This window comes from Zingiber officinale, chromosome 3A (assembly GCF_018446385.1).
Source record: "Zingiber officinale cultivar Zhangliang chromosome 3A, Zo_v1.1, whole genome shotgun sequence".
Lineage (NCBI taxonomy): Eukaryota > Viridiplantae > Streptophyta > Magnoliopsida > Zingiberales > Zingiberaceae > Zingiber > Zingiber officinale.
This window is the reverse complement of record NC_055990.1, coordinates 163,171,348-163,193,198: the sequence shown is the minus strand read 5'-3', so window position 1 is coordinate 163,193,198 and position 21,851 is coordinate 163,171,348. Positions and strand designations below refer to the sequence as shown.

Here is a 21,851-nt window from a genome sequence, read left to right as displayed (position 1 = left end):
TTAGGTGGGTATAGAAGGTGGGTATAGTACTCTATAAATAAGAGGCTACGATAGGGACCGAGAGGAGGAATTGGTTTTGATCTCCCGATAAAATTAAGCATCCCGTGTTCGCCCCGAACACACAACTTAATTTTATCAATAATAATTCATTCCATTAGAGAACTATTATTGAACTACCGCACCAATCCCAAATTATATTTTTGGGCTCCTTCTTATTATGAGTGTGTTAGTCTCCCTGTGTTTAAGATATCGAATGTCCACTAATTAAGTGAGTTACTGACAACTCATTTAATTAATATCTTAGTCCAAGAGTAGTACCACTCAACCTTATCATCATGTCGGACTAAGTCCACCTGCAGGGTTTAACATGACAATCCTTATGAGCTCCTCTTGAGGACATTATCAACCTAGTATCTTTAGGACACAGTTTCCTTCTATAATCAACAACACACACTATAAGTGATACCATTTCCCAATTTATCGGGCTTATTGATTCATCGAACTAAATCTCACCCATTGATAAATTAAAGAAATAAATATCAAATATATGTGCTTATTATTATATTAAGATTAAGAGCACACACTTCCATAATAACTGAGGTCTATGTTTCTTTATAAAGTCAGTATAAAAGAAACGACCTCAAATGGTCCTACTCAATACACTCTAAGTGTACTAGTGTAATTATACAGTCAAGATAAACTGATACCTAATTACACTACGACCTTCTAATGATTTGTTCCTTTCCATTTTGGTCGTGAGCTACTGTTTATAATTTATAAGGTACTGATAACATTATCTTCTACATGTGACACCACATGCTATGTTATCTATAATATAAATTAATTGAACAACTACAAACAAATGTAGATAATTTGACCAAATGTGATTCATTATTCAAAACAAATGTTTACAAAATCTTATGCTTTCAGTATACACTCCAACAAAGGGGTGAATAACTGATCACCCACGACGTTCACTTCCTACAACTTGTTAGTGCACAGCAGAATATAAAAATAAAACTAATAAGTAGAAAACTAAACCCTAGAAGACAATAACAAGAAACACAAACATACACGTTGCATTTAACGTAGTTCGAAAATTATGGCTCCTACTCCACGATTGTCAGTAAGGGTGAACGATCCCGATCCATTGGTGGATGACTCATCGGAAAACCCCAGCTAGCTCCTTGTAGGTGGAGAAATCTCATCACAACCTTGCATAAGAAGGCGTGATCACACGAGAGCTTAGAAGACTCTAATAGACTTTAATCAAGTCTATGTTGTCAACCCCAGCCACTCACCCCGAGCTCTCTTAAATAGAGCTCGGGAGGAACAACTTGTTATTCCTGCTGTTACTAGTTGACTAGTCACACCACCAGTTAACTGGTCCTCTGTGAATTCTATCGTTATAATTTAACGGCTTAATACCAGTCGATTGGTGCCAGGACCAATTGACCGGTCTACTTCGGTTGAGAGAATAGAAACATTCTGTTATCTCACAGTTTAACTACCAATTGACTCATATATACACCAATCGACTGGTAAACCCTAAACCTAGGGTTTTACCCCGAGTATAATCTCTCAGCACTTGTCCTCGTCCATACAATCTTGACCTTGCCTTCTAGCCTCCTTCATCAGCCTTGCGTCCCTTGGATGTCTTTCTATCCTTCACGTCTTTCCTTCTGGAGCTTACATCGACCTTGTCTTTATTGTCTGATCTTCCAATGCTAAGAGACTCCTCACCTCTAGGACTTTAACCTTGCCAAGTCACACTTGGACTTACGTTGCCAAGACTACATACTTGGACTTACACCGCCAAGACTCTACTTGGACTTTCACCATTGTCAAGATCCCACTTAGACTTTTCTATACTTGCACATTCAAAGACACATCAAATACAATAATAAACCTAACTTAAACCTTTGCCCAAACGTCAAAACTTAGGGCACCTAGATTGCTCCAACAATATGGTGAGGTTTCTCCACTGACAATGAGGATTGAGTTAGCCGGAGTTTTAGGGATTAATCTACTAACGGATTGAGGGATCGTCCACCTTACAGACAACCGTGGAGTAGGAGCACTATCTCCGAACCATGTAAACAAACATATTAGGGTTTGTTTTCTTTCTTCTTAAGCTTTCATATTAGGTTGCGTATTTTCATTGCGCTAACAAGTATAGGAAAACAAATGAAGTGGTGATCGTCTATTCAACCCCTCTAGCCGACGATCAAGGCCCCAACAATTTTTATTTTCACTGCATATTTTGTTAAACGTGTTAAACATACATCGCATCGAGGATACCCCAATAGTGAGAACCAAGATTCGTAAAGAAAATTTTACATTTTAGCTAATGAAGCAAGAGATACATCTAATAAGGAGCAGATGCCTATTGTATTGAGATTTGTGGATATTAATAATTTTTTACAAGAGCGATTTTTTGTCATTATATATTGTATATGTAACTGATACAATTATTATAATACTTAAAAAAATTATCTAATGTTCTTACAAAAAAATATATCTAATGTTCTTGATCGTTATGACTTATATATTCACAGTACATGAGGATAAGGATATGATGATATTAACATGTGTGGTTCTTAAAATGGATTACAGATTTTTTTTTTTTTTTTTTTATCTTAAAAGATTATTCATGTGTCCCCATCTGTATGAATGATTAATAAATCATCAATTTCTATGAGATACAAAATATTTCACTTACTGACCTCCTCTATACAAACAACAAAGTATTAACCCCTTCCAAAAGCGTACAAGATCCCTCAAAAGGATCGCTAAAGTGACGGCTCGACTCCCATGAATCACAATAACGTGTGGGAAATTACTTCGAGGTTAGGAGTCTCGTGTAACCTCTTCTTACATATTTAGAAGACAGACACAAGTGGTCCGCAATCACCGTCACCTCCAGCTTTTAAACACAATAATGAGCAAGAAGAAGACTTTGGATGGACTAAGTAACCACTTGGTTGTCAAATGGTTGCCATCCCGTCTAACATGTAGGTATTCGCACAGTGGTCCATCTTGATTCATGCACAAGAAACAGGAGAAATAAAGAGGCTGTCCCTTCTTAATCCTCAATCGACGTCGAGCGTGTACGGGTTAACAGTCATAAATCCCTCCTCGAGCTCCGTCTTTATCTACGAAGATACTTGATTCAGACAAGATGAAGAAGAAGTGGTAAGTCATGGTTATCCGCATCTCACTCAGATCAACATGAACACTCACTTCTTAAGCAGCAGAGCAGCTCCATGTGGGATTTTGAACTTTATGCATGTGGCCTTGCTTCCCTTATTCTTATCCGACCCTTGTAGATGATGTTTGTGGGATATCAACTATCTGTACTGTAGTATACAGAGCAAGCAGGAGATCATGATGTCGTATGAGCCACATTCTGTGCATCTTTGTCTGCTCTATGCCGACATTGAGAAGTAAATACGGAAGAAAATTCTTCCTGTTTGCATGGTGTGCAAACTGGTTATCTTCGTCCTGTTTGATGGTATTCCAAACTGACTTTTTGTCAGAATAATCAGCTAAATTCAAGGTAACCACAAGGAGGAATGAATAGCCATCAATGCACTGCAATAAATATTGCACTGTTTTCTTAATTACTAAGACTATTCAGATTAATTTGTACTTGATAGAACACGGCAATTCAAGTTGTAACAGATAAATATTCAAGGTAAGATTGCAGAGTTGTCTTGTTCATGTTAAGCTATAAATCGAGGGGGAAAGTTTAGTTAAGATGATCAAAACTTCACATGTCCATGTAGTCTGCTAGAAATCCATCAGCCCACATGACCTTGCTAGGAGGGAAAGGAACCCCTCTGACCCACTCATCCATTTTCAACGTTCTCTTCTCCGAGCCAGAATCTGTCAACGCCGTCGCAGCAGTGAATTCTATCTCTCCCTTGAAGCTCAAGCAAAGAAGATCGACGACCACAATGAAGCATTTCATCCATCGGAAGTAGTTCTCCGATATATGGCATTCAATGTATTGAACCATTAGTTGCAGAGTGGTTGGAATTCCTCCAAAAGCTTGATGGTTCAATGACCTGGAATAGGTTGTCCCAGAGCTAGCGGTAGGTTTTTAATGCATTGAATCACTTCCGTCCAAAGACGGGCTGCCATTTCTTGAGCTTATATGACTGGCTGAAGGGTTCCCTGAGCAAATGCAGAAGCTGAGAAGTCGGAGAACGAAAGAGACCAAAATGGCTCCCGAGCTGCTCGGAAGTTTTGCCGGCGAAGACCAAGATTTAGAGAAGCAAATTGGGTGCGTTACCGCGATCTTTCAGATGTTTGACCGCCGCATTCTCCTCGCGAGGCAGCAGCGCAATCGCCACCAGCATAAGAAGATTCCTTCAGGTATCATTCCGACAGGGCTTAATTCTTGTTTCTCTGCTTTCGTTTGATCTGTGGCACGCTCTCTCACAAGCAAGAACGAGAGAACTAATTTGGAAACTGTAAATGGAAATCTTGATAATTCTAGGTCATGCACTTCTGAAGAGCAGCAGGCATGAGACAGAGGTAAACCCCTACTCGTCAGAGATTCTTCAGGTATTGTCGCAGACTCACAGTAACAGTATAAATAGAAGATTCTGAGTTCAGTATTACTCCTCAGGAGAAAAATCCGGCCAAGAACTGGTACGAAAATGAGAAAGCTTCGATGGAATCTTCAAGAGCCTCTTGTTCCTCCTTATCCAGTTCCTCGTCTTCTCTGGAATTCGATAAATCATCTCACAAAGACATGCATTCCTTTGATAAAACGTTCTTTTCAGAGAGGTCTCTGAAGAACTCGTCGAGTTGCAGGAGTTCAGTTACCAGTCCGGCTGCCAAGTCCGGCCGGCGATCCCCTGATTTCACTATCAAAACTTCATCCGACGGCAAGCTGAAAAACCATGCTTACAAGCACCAAGACTCCCCCAGGCCTTCAATCTACCCCGCGGACAATATGCCTGCCGATCTCAACGAAGCAATTAGAGTTCTGATCGAACTTAAAAAAGCTCCTTGGAGTTTTGCTGATCGCGAAGCAAAAGATGGCTCATTGGCGCAGATATTGCAGAAGAGTCCTAGGTTCTCGTGCGACGAGAGGGAGCTCTCTAATTCTTCTGCTAAAATCAGAGAGCCACCGAGACTGTCGCTGGATGGCAGGCAATGTTGTCGAAGGAGTACTTCCGCCATTGTTTCCAAAACAAGTTTAACTCTGGAAGACTTGGACAAAGCCAACACGAGTCCCTGCCGGAATAGAGCTTCCAATCTGCTTCAGGATCTTAGTAGCCAAAAGAGGCATCCTGGTGTTGTCGCAAAGCTCATGGGCATAGAAGACATGCCTGAATTAAGCTCACCAGCTCAAGTAGCAGTAATAAGAAGAAAAATGAATGCAAAACATGATCAAGTTTCTCAATCCGATCGAAGAAGAGAGACAATCGTGGAAAAGCCAACAGAAGATCTGAAACAGACGTCGAGGATCCTAAGTGAAGCAACTCCTTGGGTGGTGCAACAGGACAGGAGCCATAGTGCAAACATGACCAAAACTGGGTCCTTGCATAAGGAAATGCCGAGTGAGGATCTGAAGCTTTTCATGCATATGGTGGACGAGATTCGGGCCCAGAGGCTGGCAAAGAATACTAGTCCCGAAGGAAACAATCAGAGTGTGAGATCGCCAAAGGTCAGAAAATGGCCAACAAAAGCAGGGGATGATCCGAGATCCTTCGAACCTCCAATTGTAATTATGAAGCCTTCAAAGACTATCAACATGGCAGATGCTTCAAGTCACTCAATAATTCAATTGGAAGGCCTACCAACTCTTCCTAAGCTCCACACTGGTACAGGAAGAAAAGGTTATGCAAGCAGCACAACTGACAGAGAACTAAGTCATAAGCAATTCATTCGGAGGTCTACCACAAGTAACGATTCACTCAGATGTCAATCAAATTCAACGCAGATTCTGGGAAAAAACGCTGGAATATCACTTACAACTTCAATCACTTGGAGCCCCAGATCTCAGCAAATGAAAACAGACTCAGTTTCTCCAAGAGACAGATTTAGATTACAGCAATCACAAGAACAAAAGAACAGAGGTCACGTTGATGAAATTATCTCTGGGAGAAAGAATTCAAATTGCCGGGATGATGAATCTTCACCGGCTTCAAACAGAAGCACCAGGTCTGCATTACATTCGACTGTTCTGCAGCAAAGCATCCAGATACAGAAGGTATGTGAGATAAATACACATGCATTTTGAAGAATTATGATTCAGTTTGTTTTACGAGTACAAGAATGATCAAACATTTTTATGATTACTCATTAGTTTGTCATTCTTCTGCTTCAGAAATCCATACTATCCATGCATCAAGATGCATCAGAAACAGTTGATTCATTATGCCACGATGAGTTTCTACCTTCCCCTTTGAAGAAAAGCTCTTACACAGTCCAAGGTAAGCAATTATTCAGTAATCACTATATGGAATCTGCAAGTTCAAACAACCATACATTTCAGATTGTTGATTGGAGCTAATAGCTTATGAAATAGAAAAATTCAGTAATGATATCTTCTAATCACAATATTCCTTCAACAGATGATGGACCGTGCACATTAAATTCATTTCAAGATAATAGGAAACTTGCACAGCACAAAGTGCTGGGCTCAAATGAGCACGAGGAACGCCAAATGTTCGACTTCATCAAGCAAAACCCAGACAATAAGTATGTTTCAGACATACTTCTTGCAGCAGGATTTTTAAACAAGGAAAGTGCGATTCCACTTCAGCAACACATAAAACCTGATCTATTTAGTGTTCTGGAGAAACAGCATGGGCAACAGAAGCCCAGTGCAGAGAAGAATCACAGGAAGCTTGTTTTTGATGTGGTCACTGAGATCCTAGCTCACAAGAGGGGAGAGCTCGTCTACAAGAATCCTTGTGAGTTCTTTCTGCGGAGAAGGAGAATGTTAAATGGGCAGCAATTGGTGGGAGAAATATGCACTGAGATCAAAGGACTTCGAGCTATGAGCACACGGTGGTCCACCACCTCCGAGGATTGTGCAGAGCTGATATCAAGTGAGGACATTCTTGGTCGATCCGAAGGGTGGGAAGACTTTTGCATGGAGAAAATAAGGGTGCCAATGCAGATTGGAAGGTTGATATTTCAGGATTTGATCAATGAAATTGTAGGTGAAGCAAACTAAAACATGCAACTAGTTTATTCTATCAATTTTCTTTTTTCATTTTATAATAAAAACCTATTTTACTCATGTGGAATAGGTGCTTCATGTTCTAAGGTTGTGATCAATACACTGGCCTTAAATTAGTGTTTCTCTACTCTATTCAGATACAAGAATGTTAGACTTCATTTTGGATGATTATCCCAACTCTATTTCGTGATCTTTAGGAGAAAAACACTAACATTTTCTTACCCTGTTTTTTAACGAACCTGTAAATTTTCGAAATTATCAAATCATATAGGTTAGTTTTAAAATTACTAAATTATGGATCCACTTTTTATTTTATGCGAATTAGTCGGCGGATAAAAATAAATTAATCAAATTAGTTTCTATTTGAAAATTATATAGGTTAGTTTTAAAATTACTAAATTATGTATCCACTTTTTATTTTATGCGAATTAGTCGGCGGATAAAAATAAACTAATCAAATTAGTTTCTATTTGAAAATTAGTTGATTGATTTTTAATACCAGTCGAATAAATTTATCTGTATGTCAAAGTTTCGAGTAAATCAATCGACTGATAATGAAAATCAGTCGACTGATTTTTAATACCAATCAAATAGATTTATCTTTGTGCACAAGATTCAATTGATAATTAGTCGAATCGATTTGATTTTGTATAAAGTCGATTTTGGACAAAATCGTTTGATAGATCAAATGATCTCAAATTGATATGAAATTAGTTTCTATATATTTGGGTAGTTCTTCTAATTATATTCATGCCTTCAAACATTAATTTGATTTCAATATATTGAGAGTAGTGAAATTTTGAACATAAAATCTGTTGATGGACCAAACGTTCTCGGATTGACATAAAACTAGTTCTTGTATGTTTGTTTAGTTCTTCTTATTATATCTATGCTCTCAAATATCAATTTGACCCAATATATTAAGAATAATAATTTTTTGAATAAGAATCGGAATTTTTTGAACATATTCATGTTTAAAAAAATAAAAATGATATGCACAAGTAAAAAAATTCAATGAAAACCTCAAGGATAGACACATAAAGTGATGGGACCCACAAAAAGTGAAATGGTGGGCCATGACTTTATGTGTCTATCCTTGAGGTTTTCATTGAGTTTTTTTCCTTGTGCATATCATTGCTCTTAAAAAAATCACTGCTTTCAATATATTGAGTCAAATTAATATTTGAGGGCATGGATTTAATCAAGAGAACTAGTGTTCATTTAGTTCTCCTTATTATATCCATACCCTCAAATATCAATTTGATCCAATATAGTAGGGATGTAAACGAACCGAACCAAGCCGAACAATATTAAGCTCGAGCTCGGCTTGTTTAAGTTATATTCGGGCTCGAGATCGACTCGAGCGAATTGAACTTTTAATATAAGGCTCGAGCTCACCTCATTTTGGAATTACTAAGCTCGCGAACAGTTCGAGCTCGGCTCGTTATTAGCTCGATTATTATAGTTAATGAGCTTAACTCGTTAAACGAGTTCAAGCTCGTTTTCAGGCTCATTTTAGAGCTCGTTTTAGAGCTCGTTTTTGGGCTCATTCTAACGCTCGTTTTACAGGCTTGTTAAGCGAGCTCGAAAACTCATTTGCATAAATATTTAACAAACCTAACAACTAAAATAATATAAACTCAATACATCATTGAACATCCCAAACTACTATATTAAACTTCCAAACTCAACCAGGCCCGGCCCTGGAGGAGGGCCATCATGGGCGATGGCCCTGGGCCTTGAGTTTTGGGGGGCCCAAAATTTTTTTTAAAACAATATTATGTTTAAATTTTAATAGGTGTAGTGCATCCGTGCAGGATTAGATTAAGGGCTTTTCTTCCACTGCCTACACCTGTGCTGTGCGATGAAAAACTCGCCGTGGTGCCCCTGCTGGTTGCTGCCTTCGGCTTCACCTGCGCCTACAAGAAAGAGGACTCAAAATATAAGTCTTCTCCTCCTTTTCGATTTGAAATTTTCTATCCCTATCGCATCTCTTCTCCTTTCGCTCACGGCTTTTTCTTCAACGGCTATTTCTGTCACATCTCTTCTTCTCCAGTTCTCCTTTCAAATTTATGTCACTTCTCAAGATTTTTTTTACCGTTATTTTTGTATCCACAGACATGATAAATACAGCCCATTGAATTAGATTTTTCATTGTGAACTACTGAACTTCGCCCAGGGCCTCCTGAGTCGAAGGACCGGGGCTGAACTCAACATACCATTGAACATGTTTGCGAGCCCTTTAATTGAGCCAAGCTCGAGCCTGAGTTCATGAGCTTATAAACGAACATGTTCTCGAGCCCTTTAAAAGAGCCGAGCTCAAGCTCGAGTTCACGAGCCTACAAACGAACATGTTCTCGAGTCCATAAACGAACATGTTCTCGAGCCCTTTAAACTAGCAAACTTGAGCCCTTTAAATGACCTGAGCTCGAACCCGAGCTCGCGAACCTATAAATGAACATGTTCATGTGCTCACGAACTGAATATCCTTAAGTTCGAACTTGGCTCGATAAAACTGTCGAGCTCAAAATCGAGCTTGAGCTCGGCTTGATAAGCTAAATGAACGAACTCGAACAAGCTTTTACTGAATCGAGTTCTGAATAACTCACGAACCATTTGGTTCATTTACATCCTTACAATATAGTGAGAGTAGTGATTTTTTAAATATGAATTAAATTTTTTGAATATATTCATGTTCAAAAAATAAAAAAACTTAGCTATTTGATGATTAGGAGTAATATGAGGAGTGGATATTGTTGGGACCTTGACACCCGCTAGAGGGGGAATGAATAGTGTCTCACCCAAAACGTCGCTTTCTACAATGGTTAGTGTGCACAACAGAAATACAAGACAAACACTAACAAAAGAAGGCAAATCTAACACGTTGTTTAACGTGATTCGGAGATAAAGCTCCTACTCCATAACTGTCGGTAAGGTGGACAATCCCGATCCGTCGGTGGATGACTCCTCGAAAAACCTCCGGCTAGCTCGAGTAGTTCCTTGTGGGTGGAGAAACCTCGCCACAAACTCCCACAAGCTCTTGATCACTCAAGAAGACCTTGGAGACTCTAATAGAGATTAACTACCTCTATTTACGTTAACCTTGGCCAAGCACCCCGAGCACTATTAAATAGAGCTCGGGAGGAAACACCTAGCTGTGTTTCCCACCATCAATTGACTGGTACAACCACCAGTTGACTGATCATAAGTGAAATTCGACCATTACAAGTCAATAGTCGGCTACCAATCGACTGATGAAAATATCAGTCGACTGCTACAGTACTGCTACAGTGCACAATGAAATTTTACCCTAAGTACAATCTCTCATGCACTCGTCCTTGCCCACACAACCTAGACCTAGTCTTCTAGTCTCCTCCATCAGCCTTGCGTCCCTCGGATGCCTCCCTATCCTTTACGCTTTGCCTTCTGGAGCTTCCATTAGCCTTGTCATCATTGTCAGGTCTTGCTAAAAGTCATGCTCCGGGACTTCATCCTTTGCCAAGTCACACTTGGACTTACATTGCCAAAATTATTACTTGGACTTACACCGCCAAGACTCATCCTTGGACTTTCTTCCTTTGCCAAGATCACCTTTGGACTTTCCTTGTTGTACCTGTATCTTACACACTCACAATGCATATCAAATTCAACAATAAACCTAACTTAAACTTTTGTCTAAACATCAAAACCTAGGGTACAAGATTGCTCCAACAGATAGATGATTTGATAATTTTAAAATTAACTTACCCAATTTAATAATTTCGTAAACTTAAGGGAACAATATCTTTAATCCCCTTTATTTTCTATCCAGAGGTATTTTGCCCCTTGTATTTTAAAAATAAGATTAATCCCCTTTAACCAATGTCAAATGTGAGAAAAAATTATAAAAGATAATTATGTTTTTATCTTTTTATATGTTTTTGAAAATCTTAAGAGCAACCAATCATATTGAATTTATTGATAATTTACATCTACTTCTATTTCTTTTGTAATTTACATCTACTTCTATTTTCTTTGTTGATATATGAACTAATTCTAGACAATTCAAAACCTTAATTGATATTTTTAAAATATGTATAACTATCGATTTACTAATTAAAATCAATAAATTATGTAACCTTCACCAATGTATAAAATTAATACTTAATTATATGAATAAAATAAAATTAACTAATTTAAAATGTATATTTTTGTCTCCTTAGCTGCACTGCCTTGGAATATAATGTATAATTATTTTTTTATTTCCCCATAAATTTAAAATTTTAGATTCATACTTGTTCATGATTATATAAGGTTCTACGAAGATAGATGAATGTATAGTTTTTTTTTTCTTACATGAAGATAAATTTTCTTCGTCTTCTTCGAACTCTTTTACTTTCTCATACATGCACACGAACCTCACATCTCAGTTCATCACTAATTTAATCATCAAAGAAGGTAACACGGATAATGCTAACTCTCATGTGACAAATCAAAACTTTACTTTATAGGACACTGAGAATAGACATATTGACAAATCGACATCAACCATAAATTCGAGTGAGTGACAAAAAAACATTATTACTGGATAATTTTATATATTTCTTTATCCTTATATATATATATATATATTTTTTTTTTCTCTCTCTATATATATATATACTATCAATTCTTAATTCATATTTCATAATTCATACTGAATGATCCGACCTCAAACACCCATGTAATTTTTTTTATACATCAATACAATTTATTTTTTTCTTTTAATATTATAAAAAAATCAAAAATATAAGAACATAATCGATTTTTATAATTTTTTTACATTTGGCTTTAGTCAAAAGAGAATTATATATTATTTTTTAAATATAATATTTAAAAATATAACATAAAGGGGGTTAGAAGATATTTTCCCCCGAAACTTAACGACGTCGTTCATAGAAGAATAAATTGCATTTCCTTATTAAAGGTAAAATATAAAACAATAACAGTCTGTGATATATATCCCTTTAATAATTGAATTAGTTTTCAATCCACTTGCAAAAAAATGAAAACAGGAAAACAGGACAAATCTAACAGAATGCACACGGCGATGTAAAATTAAATTAATATGAATAAATAGAAAAAGAGATCTAGGATTGGATGAACGGCCGCTGAAGGACGAGTAGATGCATCCAACGGCAGGAAAAGGTGCCCACCCCACGTTTTTGGATCGATCGGGTGGCGCACGAAAAAAGAAGGCACGACAAGCGGCGGGTCCCAGTGACGCCACCGCAGGTGACGTGTCGTGGCAGACCGAATCCGGAGAAGATCTCCCCACCATGTCGCGCGACGTCGACGTCGCCGTCTCACTGGCTGGAAGTCGACACGCGTCCCACGACGGCGCCACTTGCCCTCATGCGCTAGCTGTCATTAGGTCGCCGTGGCCTACGTAGCGGTGGAAGCTGCCCTCCACGCTTCGTTTCGCATTTACGATGTCGCGCAACTTGAGGGAGCGACGACACGAATCCCCCCGTTACGGGTGGTCCCCGCGATGCGTCACCTCGTCCTTAGGTCGGACACGGGGCACGTGGCCGGCCGCGGGTCATCGTCGCACCCTTTTTTGACCGTACGTCAACGTTCGGCAGCCGCGCCTCCCCTGATCGCCGTTGATCTTTCTTTTGACGGACGGATTAAGATAGACGACTTTTCCTGCCGAGTTACACGATTGGAGGAATATTGTGGGGCCGCTGTAACGGACCGCATGGTGATTAGAGATGGCAAAATCGACAATAAGTGTCTCGATTTAGCAGTTATTAATTATGGTTTATGCGAATAAGTAGTGAGAGGGTGGGCGGCGCAGGAAAAAAGAAACCAATCATCACGAGGGCGGAGGACTGACAGAAGGACAAGCGTGGCACGGCTTTTCCTTTAGCAGAACGACACCTGTCCAGACTTACAGATGGGGCCCACCTGTGGGTGGTGCGGAGAGTCGTCGAGCCTCTCGTATCGCGACAACACAGCTCATTCGGCACAACTGTCACGTGGAGGTGACGGGCCGTCCGATTTGGACGCGTGTCGAGCCGCCATGAATCCAGGAGACGGGGAGGGCGTTTTGGGATACCAAAAACAGGCACGAAGCCGGTGAACAATTTGCCCTTCGCCCTCTTCCTTTCCTTTTCCTCTCTTCCTTTCTTCTCCGCTTCTTCCGTTCGCCTCCGTCCTTCTCTAATGGCGTCCTGTTCGGTTCTTCTCGCTGCCTTCGACTTCTAAAACCTCCCTTTTTGCTCTTTCTGATGCGGAAAGATCTTTCCGTTACTGGTTTCTTCGCGGCCGGTGTCTCGTATTCATGTTCTCGCTTTGTTACCGGCGATTTTCCCATGAGAACTCGAATTGAACTTGAGTTCAGGGAGAGGTGTTAGATCCGGTGATCAAAAGTTCGAACTTGTTTGCAAAAGCCGACTTTTTGATGCAAATTTTGTAGTTTCATTTGAATTTTTTTTTCCGGCTTCTTCGGTTTCGGACTTTCTGTTCGAATCTCCCGTTGGTGGTGGGCGAGGCTTAGAAGGCCGAATCTATCGGGAATGGAGAAGTATCCGAGAGATTTTTTGCGTAGATTCGTGGGTAATAGCTTCAAAGACGAGCCGACAGAGGTAACGGAAGGGGACTCCGACGAGATCGAGCTCAGCCTCGGGCTCTCCCTCGGCGGGTGCTTCGGCGCAGCAGATCACTCTAAGAGGGAAAAGCTGGTCCGCTCTTCCTCCATCGCGTCGTTCATGACGCTTCCGAGGGAGCCGGAGTTCCCGGCTGTCCCCGCCGCCTCCTTGACGAGGACGAGCTCGCTGCCGACGGAGACAGAGGAGGAGCTACGGAAGCGGAAGCAGATGCAGAGCTTGAAGAGGTTGGAGGCGAAGCGGAAGAGATTGGAGAGGAAGAATTCCGTCAGGTTGGGGTCGGCGAAGCCCGGCGAGAACCCTGACGAGGATGCCAGCGGAAGAAAAGGCTCGAATCCAGCAGCCGTGGAGCAGGCGGCGGCTAACAATAGTTACCTCGGCGCAAGAAATGCCGTTGCGCGGCATGGCCGACCCACATGCGCGGTGGCTCAGTCTTTGAGAATGGGGAGCTTTCCTCCGATCTCGCAGGGGTCTATTGGATCTCAGGGGAGCTGCGGCGGCAGCAGCAGCACCAGCACTGCCGATTTAGAAGCCCCGGCGCCTCAAGGTACATCACCGATTAGTCCCATATTTTCTTCCAGAATCTCAATACGCGTTGCTATGTGACAGGCTCGGGCTCCTCGATGACGAGGAAGAGCAATGAAACGGTAACAAATCTTCAAGCTGCTCCGAGCGAAAGCGGGGCGAAGGAGATGGCGAGGAAGAAGGTGAAGGAGAGGATGCCGTTCGTGTCGACGCAGGGCGAAGGCCCTAACGGGAGGCGGGTCGAAGGGTTCCTGTACAAGTACGGGAAAGGGGAGGAGGTGAGAATAGTGTGCGTTTGCCATGGCAGCTTCCTCACCCCTGCAGAGTTCGTCAAACACGCCGGTGGCGTGGAGGTCGCCAACCCTCTCCAGCACATTGTTGTCAACTCCTCCCCGTTCGACTTGTGACACTCGCCGACTTGATCTTCAAAAGTGATAACAATAAAACGAGATGATGTTTTAGCGCAGCAGCAAGTAAATCTCAAAATCGTTCGTGTAAATCTCGAAAGCTATTTTTGATAAACAGATCAGAATTTGAGCGTTTTCTTTTCTTATCAAATCTATTTAAAAGCTCAAACTTACGTAACAAACTAAAATCGCAGCGGCTAATGATGACAGCAACAATTACAAGGAAGAGGAAGGCGACAGACTAAAGATGATAGTTTTTTTGGGCGTAAATCTATTTGATTTTTTGGCCGTTTTGAGAGCGTCTCTTCTGCTGTGGAATAAAGTCAAATGAGTACTCTCTCTTTTAAAGTGATTTTCTAAAATATTTTTATTATTTAATTATTCAGCTACGTAAGCGCTGGCAGCTAGTTTTTAGAATTATAGGAGTTAGTAATTATTTTTTACAAATATATTATCCAATCATTTGAGTTAGTGTGAAGATAGATGCTAGGGAGTGATCTGTCCGAATGAAGTTGGAAAGTAAGGGATGAGGAGATGATTATATGGGATGAAGATCTCAGTAAAATCAAGAAGAGAGAATGAGAAGTGCTTAAGTTAAAATCAAGAAGAGAGAATGAGTAATTAAGAAAATGATCAATTTTATCTTTTCTCATATCTGACGTATTTTTTTATATCTTTCTTTGTTATTATTTATTTGTCATTATTTAATAATATTAATTATCAGAGGAAAATTTCTTTGTCTTAATTTTTGTACATTAATGATAAATAGAATATTCTTCTTAGTCTTGACTTCTTCGTATTTAATGATAATAGATGGAGTGTTCTTTTTTATTTTCTCGTCTCCTCCTGTGTAGTGTCATTCTTGCGTCGGACGGACAGTCCGAGCGGCTCGTTTATTTGCCAGACGAGCGGTCCAAGCGGCTCGTTTTTCTGCCACCGAAACAACCAATTATAGGTTGAACATTTGTCCGACCGACCCATGATGTCCATTTGTCTAATCGGGCGGGTGATCCACTCGGTCACTCCTTTGTCGATCGGGATAACCAGATAGCCACCTTTGGCCGAGGCTCTTTCTGTAAGGCTCGACGTTGACCGCCTTGACTTTGATCGACACCGTGTCAATTGACTCGTGGCAGGTGGGCTCCCCTTTATCGTCGCATCACAAGCCTCCTCCTCAAGTCTAGTCGAAGGAGGTTGCATTCCGACTGACTAGACCACAGGTTTCCTTGGTGAGTTCTACGCCCGATTGGAGTGTTCGGTCCCTAGTATCTGATCGGTGCATCAACCAACGTCGCTCGGTCGTTGTCTAACCTTATGTAGATCAAGACGATGAGTAGTAATACTTTCGAGAATTTTTCCAAATGCGCTTGTTCTAGCGAGCGCGGTCATCACTGATGTTATCTATATTTCTCGAAACCTATGCAAATCCTTGACAATTATGGATGAGCAAGTGACCATCCTTTTTAATTAAGTTCATTAAATATTGTCCGGTAACCGCATGTCATGTGACCCTCTTTCTGCCGCCACACGCCTAATAAGACAGACGGATATCCTCTGCTGATGTGACTAGCGTCTTTTTGAATTTCACAGTCAGATCTTCTTCTAGGTTTTCGAAACCTTGGATCAGACGGTTGAGAGTGACCGACCGTGAGGTTTATAAGCCTCGCATGTGCCGTCGTCTTCTCCATTTTGTGTGTTCATCTTCGAGCTTCGCTGTTGTGGCATTCCGCTTCTTTGCCGGTGATCTCCCTGTACTTCGACAATCTCTCGCTTTTTTGATCGATTCTGTGTGATCTTCCTTGTAAGGTCTTCGATCGATTCGGTCTAGTGCTCGTTTATTGTTCATCTTCGATCTTATTCTTTCGATGGCAAGCTCATCTCAGCCTCCCGTCGCCGTCCCTGGACTCTGATACACTTTCATTGAGTTTAAGTTCGATGCAGGCGATGCGGAGAGTTTGAGGGCTGCATATGAAATTCCGCCTAACTATCAAATTGGTCTCCCCTCTGCCTTTGATCGTTCGACCGAACCACCGCCCGGTTTCGTAACACTTTTCAGGGACCAATTTACTGCTGGTCTGCGGTTACCGATCCACCCTTTCTTTTATGTTGTTTGTAAATATTTGCATATTTTTCTCCACCAGCTAGTGTCGAACTCCTTTCGGTTGTTGTGCGGGATCATCGTTCTATTCCACCTGCACGACATTCCCCTTACTACTCGGCTCTTCCATTATTTTTATTATCCCAAATTGTCCGAGCCGAGGACCTTCTTATTTCAAGCCCGAGTGGGCTTGGTCTTTTTCGATAAGATATCATCCTTCAATAAACATCAAAGGGAATACTACTTTTTTGTCAAATTTCTCGATCGTCCCCATTTCTCGACCGGCTGGCAATTAGAGGTGCCGAACCCACCAGAGCTCAAAAAATACAAAAGCCGCTTGGACTACCTCCATGCAGCCTCACAATTGGACGGGAAAAAGTACCATATTCACAAATTGCTGCACGAGGGGGTCCTCTATGTGTTCAGCTTGAGCCCGATCTGCACGAAGCTTCCTTCCAACCTAGGTACGCTCCTGCTTGGTTATAACTTTTGAATCTAACTAATTTTTCCTATTCTTTTGTAGCCTAAGTCAAGTTGCGTGCACGTCTGGCAGGCAAATCCAAGCTCACTGACGCTGAGATCAATGCGACGGTCGTGACGCTGAGATTAATGCGACGGTCGTGACCGAGTTGGAGAGCCGAGGTGTGCAGCCGATCGACTCACAAGAAGACCCACTTGGAGAGAGCGAGGGATCGCCAGCCTTAGTGAGAGAAGGGATAGCTAGCAGAATGCCCAGCGGTGGAGCGGTTGTGCATCGAATCCTCCCTCCACACGGCTGCCGGTGATTCCGGTTGAGGGGAGTGTCGGACTCGGCCTCTTCTGGGGAATCACTGATAAGCCGCAAGAGGCGCCGGGCGGAGGCGACATCGCGATCTGCTTCCTCCATGGTGCGGGCCCCCATTAGGACTAGCTTGCGCCTTCCTTCCGCTGAACGGGTTGAAACCTCGATGCCAACTCCCGCCACGGTGACTGTTCCCCCTACATCATCGGATCAGACACCATCCATGTCCGGTCTGCCACAGGGAACTATTTGTGCGCCACCAGTTGCTTTTATGCTGCCAACGCCGAAGATTCAAAAGTCTGGTATCTGGCTGGCATCAACATCTCGGTCATCCGACAGAGTGACCTCGACCCAATTAGCCCCAAGCAGTCGGTGCCACATAACGGCGGTTATCCATCTTTCGACTAAGGAATGGCGTGAGTCGGACTGCGCTGAATCTCGAGCCCCCGAGCACCAGATAATCATTCAGGGGCCGCTCGTACAAATATGGGCGGATGTGCGAGCCCCTGCAGCGGTCATGCCTCCGGGGGCGCTCGCGGACAGTCATACCCAGATGTCCACTGGGGTAAGTGTTTTATATGTTTTAGTGTATCTCTGATCGATGTTTATATTTTCCTGGTTCCTCGCAGTATTGGGTAGAAAGTCTGGCCATGTGCCAAAGGCTTGCTTTTCTAGAGTAGGAAGTTAAGCAGCTGAGGGCGTTGAGCGGCCAATCATCTGCTTCTCAGGTGCAGTTCGAGCAAATGAATGCTGAGATGACTCAACTAAGGGCTGATCTGGCTAAGAGCACCGAGCAGCTGGAGGCAAAGAAGGAAAAAAACGCTGAACATGCCAACTAATTAGCTCGGCTTAATAAACAGGCTAGCACCTTTAAATCCAAAATCCATTCGGTCCTAGGAAACTCCGGGCAATTGAAGATCTGGAGATCAAAAACAAAGAGTTTCAGGTGTTGACCCAGAACTTGAAGGAAGCTGAAGCTGCCCTGAAAGCAGAGCGGGACGGACGGTTGGCTGAGCAGATTGCCGCAAAAATCCAACTTGCTGCAAAAGATGAGGAGCTGGCGGCGCTGAAGGCAGAGTTGGGCGCCTTTCGAACGACCTTAGAGACTTATCAAGAGGCCGAGTCAAGTAGATTCGAGCTCATGGAGCGATCCTACATCCGCTCAGATGCTTTTAATGATAAGGTGGTCGATCGAGCACTTCGTCCGTTCGACCTGGCGATCGAAAGGACGTTCGGCCAACTCAGGGAAGGTGACTACCTCTCGCCGCTCTATCAAGCAAGGGTATCAATCGGGACAAGCTGAATGAGTCACTGCCTGATGATGTCTTAGATTATCTGGAGTGAGCTTGTTGAGAGTTTGCCTCTGTAAAATTTTTTGAAGTTTCACTGAATGTTTATCCGTCCTTTATATTCTTCTAGTATTTTAATTTTTTGACTTGTTTTTCAAGCATCGCGTAAACTAAGTGTGGCCTCGTGTTTCTTCTGATCGGCAATGACTTATCTACTTAGCTGATTGATTCGTTTTGTTTTCAAGGTCATCGCTTGACTGTTATAGCGAAGACATGGGTTTATGGTCGCCACTCGACCGCTGACGAAGGCAGGGGTTTAAGGTCGTCGCTCGACGACTGATGAAGACAGGGGTTGAAGGTCATCGCTCGACCGCTAACGAAGACAGGGGTTTAAGGTCACCGTTCTACCACTGATGAAGACAAAGGTTTAAGGGCGCTACTCGACTGCTGACGAACACAGGGGTTTAAGGTCGCCGCTCGACCGTCGATGGAAACAGGGGTTTAAGGTCGCCACTCGACTGTTGATAGAGACAGGGGTTTAAGGTCACCGCTCGACCGCTAACGAAGATAGGGGTTTATGGTCGCCGCTCGATCGCTGACGGGGATAGGGGTTTAAGGTCGCCGCTTGACCGTTGATGGAGATAGGGGTTTAAGGTCGCATCTCGACCTCTGACGAAGACAAGAGTTTAAGGTCGTCGCTCGACCATTGACGAAGACAGGGGTTTAAGGTTGTCGCTCAATCGTTGATAGAGACAGGAGTTTAAAGTCGTCGCTCGACCGTTGATGGAGACAGAGGTTTATAGTCGCCGCTCGACTTTTAATTTGGCCTGATCGACCCAAGAGTCTGGAAAGCTTTGATTTTTATTCATGTTGGCCCTGCATCCAGAAGGCATATATATAAGTATATTTATATTTGCTCACCCAGCTCTCACCCAGACTTGTAGGATTTGAGATGATTCATGCACCACAGTCGCTCGAGTCGTCTTCTATTTTCGTCTTGCAAGTAATAGACCCTTGAGCGGAGTTTCTATACGATCTTGTAAGGTCCCACCCATGGTGCCTCAAGTTTGGTGACGTCGCTGACCGGCTTGATTTTCTTCCACACCAGATCATCGACCTGGAAGGACCTCAAGATCACCCTCTTGTTGTAGTTCTACCTCATCCGTTGTCGGTAAGTCGTTAGCCGCACGACTGCTTTATCCCGCGCTTCATCCACCAAGTCGAGCTCCATTAATCTTCGCTTGCCATTTTCCTCGTCATAGAGTCGCACCCGGTCGGATTCTACTCCTACTTATACAGGAACCACCGCCTCTCCTCCATACACCAACTGGAATGGTGTTACGCTGGTCGCCTTCTTTGGAGTCGTGTGAAGTGCCCACAAGACACTTGAAAGCTCGTCGACCCAACTACCTCATGTGTGGTCGAGCCGGGTTCGTAAGCCTCTGAGGATCTTCCGGTTTTTGACCTCCGCTTGGCCCGTTGCTCTGGGGGTAGGTGACTGAGGTGAAGGCCTGTTGGATGTCATAGCCTTCGCACCACTCCCTGAGCTTTTGATCTGTGAATTACCTCCCATTATCCGAGACGAGCCGGCGGGGGATGCCGAACCGACACAGGATGTTCTGCCAGATAAACTTGATAACCATCTGCTCACTTATCTTTGCCAGGGGATCAACCTCCACCCATTTTGAAAAGTAGTCCACAACAACGAGAAGGAACCTTCGCTGACATGTTGCCATGGGAAATGGCCCCACGATGTCCATGCCCAATTAGTCAAACGGGCAGGATACCGTGGACGGTTTCATCTCTTCGGTTGGTTGGTGCAAAATATTGTGATACTTTTGGCAGAACAGACATGTGGCTGTCGTCTGAGTGGCATCCTCTTGAAGCGTTGGCCAAAAGTATCTGGCCAGGTGAATCTTTCGAGCTAGCGAACGACTGCCCGAATGATTTCCACAGGAGCCTTGGTGCACTTCTTGCAAGATGTACGTTACGTCCTTTGGTCCAACATACTTGAGCAAAGACCTAGAGAAGGCTCTTTTGTACAGCTGATCTCCGATCAAGGTGAACCGTCTGACCCTCTTCTTTAATAGATGCGCCGCCTCCTGGCCGACTGGCATACTTCTTGATCAGAGAAATTTGATTAACAGTGTTCTTCAGTCGCTCGGAAAGACAACTCACTCCATCCGGTCAATATGCGCCATCAAAGAAACCTGTTCGATTAGCTGGCTGATCACGACTGGTGATAATGAACTAGCTAAATTAGCCAGTTCATGTGATGCTTGATTGTCTGATTGAGGAATCTTCTGTATAGTGACTTCGTGGAAATTTATCTTTAGCTTCTCGAAGACTTCTGCATATAACTTGAGTCGGGGGTTGTTAATCTCGAACACCCCTGAGAGTTGCTGGGCGACCAACTGGGAGTCCGAGTGAATGTGGACCTTTACAGCTCCGACATGCCTCGTTGCTTGCAAGCCGGCTATCAAGGCTTAATACTCAGCCTCATTGTTGATGGCGCCATAATCCAACCGAACGGAAAGTTGCATTCGGTCTTCCCTTGGGGAAATGAGCAGGATGTCGATCCCGCTGCCTTGTCGGGTGGAAGAGCCATCAACATATATTCTCCAAGTTACTTCTAGCTCGTTGTTTTGGATTTCTGTGACGAAATCAGTCAAGGCCTGAGCTTTTATCGCCATTTGAGATTGGTATTGTATGTCGAACTTACTTAGTTTAGTTGTCCACTTGATCAGCCGACCAGATGCTTCTAGGTTGAGGAGGACTCTTCCCATGGTACTATTGGTCATCACGATGATTGTATGAGAGAGGAAGTATGGGCAGAGTCTTTGAGTGGCTAGTGCCAAAGTGTAAGCTAATTTTTCCAGACTAGTGTAGCGGGATTCAGCATCTTTCAATATATG

The 21,851-nt window shown here is 42.7% G+C and overlaps 2 protein-coding genes across 6 annotated transcripts; both read left to right on the top strand.

Moving 5' to 3' along the window:
- Positions 1-3,672: 3,672 nt before the first annotated feature.
- Positions 3,673-7,350, top strand: LOC122053258 (protein LONGIFOLIA 1-like). 5 transcript variants are annotated; one of them, XM_042615222.1, is made up of 6 exons: positions 3,673-4,097; positions 4,174-4,380; positions 4,505-4,542; positions 4,637-6,229; positions 6,347-6,452; positions 6,594-7,350. In XM_042615222.1, exons 2-6 carry the CDS (start codon positions 4,188-4,190, stop codon positions 7,199-7,201), a joined length of 2,538 nt encoding a protein of 845 aa, XP_042471156.1. In that variant the 5' UTR covers positions 3,673-4,097; positions 4,174-4,187; the 3' UTR covers positions 7,202-7,350. The 5 variants fall into 5 exon arrangements, with proteins under 5 accessions (XP_042471156.1, XP_042471158.1, XP_042471155.1 ...); XM_042615224.1 differs by having other exon boundaries at positions 3,674-4,097; positions 4,194-4,380; XM_042615221.1 differs by having other exon boundaries at positions 3,674-4,097; positions 4,505-4,572.
- Positions 7,351-12,952: 5,602 nt separating this feature from the next.
- On the top strand, positions 12,953-14,919 carry LOC122053257 (ninja-family protein 6-like). The gene is made up of 2 exons (XM_042615217.1): positions 12,953-14,383; positions 14,446-14,919. Exons 1-2 carry the CDS (start codon positions 13,747-13,749, stop codon positions 14,766-14,768), a joined length of 960 nt encoding a protein of 319 aa, XP_042471151.1. The 5' UTR covers positions 12,953-13,746; the 3' UTR covers positions 14,769-14,919.
- The last annotated feature ends 6,932 nt before the right edge of the window (positions 14,920-21,851 follow it).